This window comes from Sander vitreus, chromosome 15 (assembly GCF_031162955.1).
Source record: "Sander vitreus isolate 19-12246 chromosome 15, sanVit1, whole genome shotgun sequence".
In the NCBI taxonomy this organism is placed as follows: domain Eukaryota; kingdom Metazoa; phylum Chordata; class Actinopteri; order Perciformes; family Percidae; genus Sander; species Sander vitreus.
In genome coordinates, this window is record NC_135869.1 from 22,299,554 (window position 1) to 22,303,508 (window position 3,955).

At 41.4% G+C, this 3,955-nt stretch overlaps 1 protein-coding gene across 1 annotated transcript in view; it reads right to left on the bottom strand.

The window, feature by feature from the left end:
* Nucleotides 1-3,513, bottom strand: part of atp2a1 (ATPase sarcoplasmic/endoplasmic reticulum Ca2+ transporting 1) — a 22,243-nt gene extending 18,730 nt beyond the window's left edge. Inside the window, exons 1-3 of the mRNA XM_078269478.1 lie at nucleotides 3,331-3,513; nucleotides 2,076-2,093; nucleotides 1,246-1,328 (exon numbers count right to left, since the gene is read on the bottom strand). Of these exons, the coding sequence (XP_078125604.1) occupies nucleotides 1,246-1,328; nucleotides 2,076-2,093; nucleotides 3,331-3,448 (219 nt within the window). The 5' untranslated portion in view covers nucleotides 3,449-3,513. The remainder of the gene's footprint in view (nucleotides 1-1,245; nucleotides 1,329-2,075; nucleotides 2,094-3,330) is intronic.
* Nucleotides 3,514-3,955: the final 442 nt, after the last annotated feature.

Below are 3,955 nucleotides of genomic sequence, written 5' to 3' on the forward strand. Positions count from 1 at the left end.
ACACACACACACACACACACACACACACACACACAAAGCCGTCAAGCCTTCTAAGGCCATAGTGACAGCTGTGCAGGGAGGCCAGAGGGCAGAGACTGAGGATTAAGACAATGTGTCCAGCCTACTCTACACCACAAAACAGTTTTGGAGAGAGCAACAGGGGAGGGGAGGAGGGAGAGAGAGAGGGATTCCTTGTGTAAATGAGAGTGAGGACATGTAATTTAATAACTCAGCGATGTACACGAGTGTGTGCGCATGTAATCACAAAGAAAACAGACGAGAGGTCAGGAAAGTTGCAGCTCAGAGTTTGCACCTCTAACGTCACTGTCAGGTTCTTTATTGTCCCGTCGTTCATTGTTAAACGTCGCCAATCTTGTTCCTTTTATTCCTTTGACTTTGTCAAAGTTTTAGTTCTGTTTGTGAGGTGCTCCATCAACATCACGCCACGTTTAGATGCAAGAAATGGGCTCTTTTGCAACGACTTTGAGCAGCTAATATTTGACTTTGTCGCCTCTCAAGCAGCTCTTCCAGGACCGGTAGTCTAAATTCAGACAAAGCCTAACATAAACATAATCTGATTGGTATAGCTTATTATGGACTGATAGGAGCAAGGTCATGAAAGTGCTTTAATGATTGATACTACCTTCTAATTGGTCAGCTTCAACATGCTGAATGCAGGTTTTGATGGGTGTAAATTGTGAAAAGATTGAGGGTTCTCAGATTTACATTTCCAATTATAATCTTCTATATGCTAATATGATCTAATCATAATAATCAAATCATATTTTGTGGCAGATTAGCAATTTAGGTAAAACAGTTTAAGGGGAAGATTCTAAGATATGATATAGGAATTCTATGAAAGAAACACAACTATTACAAACTGTTCAGCAACAGGTCTGACCTTTAACAGTTTTGAGAAAATTAATTCTCTATTTTTTTCTTTCACTTTGCCAAATGCTTTATACTCATGAGGGTAATTTGTTCCATTTGTTGTTTGGACTCAGTTACTGGGACTCTTTAGGGACCAAAGGTAAGTAACAGTAAATGGATATAGTAGGCTAAAAACTACATCGGTGATTTAATATGTACAGTAGGATCTTTATCCAAATTGGACATTTCACTATACAATTCTTAAATACACAATGACCATGTTCAAATCCCTTTGCAAGCTCCCTGCATATACATACTGCACCATGTAAATACAAATGCCCTGCATTATGGAAAGAAAAAAGTGAGCAAACTCACAAAAGAGATGCAGGCAGCCAGCAGTAAGATTCTGACCAACAGGTCCTCGAACTGTTCCACCACCAACTCCCAGATAGTCTTTCCTGTTAAAGAAAATACATCTAATCACATACAGTAGTCAAGTGTGTGTGTGGTAAATTGTGTATATGTCCTTCCTGGTAATATATTTCTATATTTACATGGCATAAAAGTTATGGATTGTCAATAATCTTGATAATTCACGTTTGCATGCAAGATAGTTTCATTAACAAGGGTTAAGTAGGAGAAGCATTGCTCGTGATAAAACTAAGGATAAATATTTGGTATGCTCATATAAAGCAATTCTTTTTTAAATATTTGCCCCTAAAGTATCTGTAATGGTCTTCAAACTTTTACTGTTTGTGCACAACACTAGTTTCCATATTGCCCAGTCAATGTAGCTGACTGTGAGCTGTAAAACAGTCGGTGCAGATAGGCATGCCATTAAAATGCTAGTTTGCGATCAAAAGCACAACAACTGTAGAAGCCATACATCCAACATCTCCAAAGCCACAGGAACTGAATGGCCTTGGATCAACTGATTTCTTCAGGTTGTGTGCTGAGTGAACATATCTTTAGTAGTTTGGGTCTCTATAACAATCTCTAAACCCGTGTCACACTGGTGGAACAGAACAAGAAGCCAATGACAGGTGTTAGATAAATGACTGTGTGACTTGTCATCACAGGAAGTGAGAGGAACAGGTGTGTCCGCGGGGCACAAAGTTAAAAGATGCACTCTGATCAACACCGGGACATGTGATTCAAACATCAATAATTGAAAAGCAGACATTTGAGGCTTAAAGTGGACTCACCCTCCTCCGCTGGCAGCTCTGTGGGTAAAGAGAGACAAACAATATTAATAAAGCACAGCTACACGCCAATGTAGCTGTCAATTTTGTCAATGAGGACAAAACAGTTTTGAGAGATCTAAGATTCAAAACAAACTAAACATCACATAACGATATAATCTATTCCACTCACACATTTATAATAAATGATTGGTCGGACTCTATAATGTATTGTATGCTAAATGATTGATTATTGATAGCAGCTTGTTTGTTGCTCCTTGTCCTTCTGCCAGTTTATGACACTAATATGTCTTTACTAACTGACGTTTACAGTGAGCTTAATTACACTGTTATTCTGGTTCATTTGTCAGTTGAGATGCGCCACAACAAAACACAGAGTCACTGATACCTGTTGAGTACGACTTCATGCAATGACAAGACGCAACTGAGAGTTATCAGTTAGAGATATTAATTACACCTGTGCGTTCCCCTACTATGACGAATTTCAATGGATGCAGGTGTTTTCTTAAATGCCAGGATGGAGACTTTTATTCCGTTTTTATTCAGTTCGACAAACAAGTCTCGACTCAAGGTCCACTTACAAGCCTTTGTGAAGGGCGTTCAGGCTGCAGTTCACAGGGCTTCCTCAGCTGACAGAGTTTGCTCAACTCCATCCCGCTGAGGGAGGCATGAGACGCAGTTGGAAAAAAGTAAGTAAGTTGACCTTAAGCTGTTTCCAAAGTTACGAAACCAAGTAACGCTTTAATGCACTAATAAATAAAGAATCTTCAATCAAAACTAAAGCCAGTAGCGATTGTCAGAAACCTGAAACTCTAATGCACCTGCTCCACAAACATCCCCCCCCCCCGTTTCTTTCCCGTAATTAGACCATCATCAAACACATCACACAGTACCAGTTCATATATCCGTCACACAGTGTCTCTTTGAACCATTTATTTTTCTAAACCTCTCAGGTACACTTTGTGTCTTCCAAGCTAAATTCAATGATATATGAGCGCCTACACCCTGGGATTCCACAATCACTTTATTCATTACTACTCTTTTATTACAGCCTCCAATGCTCTATCCAACTGTTTCCTCCATCCATCCCTCCATCCCTCCATCCATCCATCCATCCATCCATCCGTCCATCCATCCATCCGTCCATCCATCCATTCATTCGTCCATCCATCCATTTGTCCATCCATTCGTCCATTCATCCACCCATCCATCCATCCATCCATCCATCAATCCATCTTTTTCTTTTACTCGCCCTCACCGTTGAAGCCATACTTTTCCAGGTTCTTCTTGAACTGCTCAGGCGAAAGGCCGGTTTCTTCAGTGACACCAAAGTAGGACAGAACCTCTGGTGACTCTTTCATGTGTGCGTTCTCCATCCTTGCTGAAACGGAGAGGCTTCAGGAACAAAAGGAATAGAAAAGACAGAAACATTCACATCAAGTCTGAGCGGCCCAGCTGGCCCGATACTGAGAGTTAAAACAAATGAAGCTCAAATGTTTACCCACCACTTTCTTGAAGTGTGGTATTAGGATTTAAAAACGGGCAACCCCCTGCGTTGACACTTACTCTCTCTCTACCCCCTCTCTCTCTCTCTCTCTGGGCTGTTGCTCTCCTTTCGGAGCCCTGGACTGACAGAAAGTGCAACCCAGCAAACTCTCCTGAAAAGTTTTATACAGATGAAAAAGTGGCCTTATTGGTGCTTGCTCACCAAGCACTCACCCCTCATTGGCTGAGAACGTCACAAATAGGTGGGCAGGGATGGCCCTGTGGTAAAGAATAGACAGGGGTGAGGGGGGGGGGGGAGCAAGTGCAACAACTGCAGAGGGGTCTACTGCCTGGCATGCTGGAAATAAGATGTGCATTAGAGAACATGCTTGGTCAGG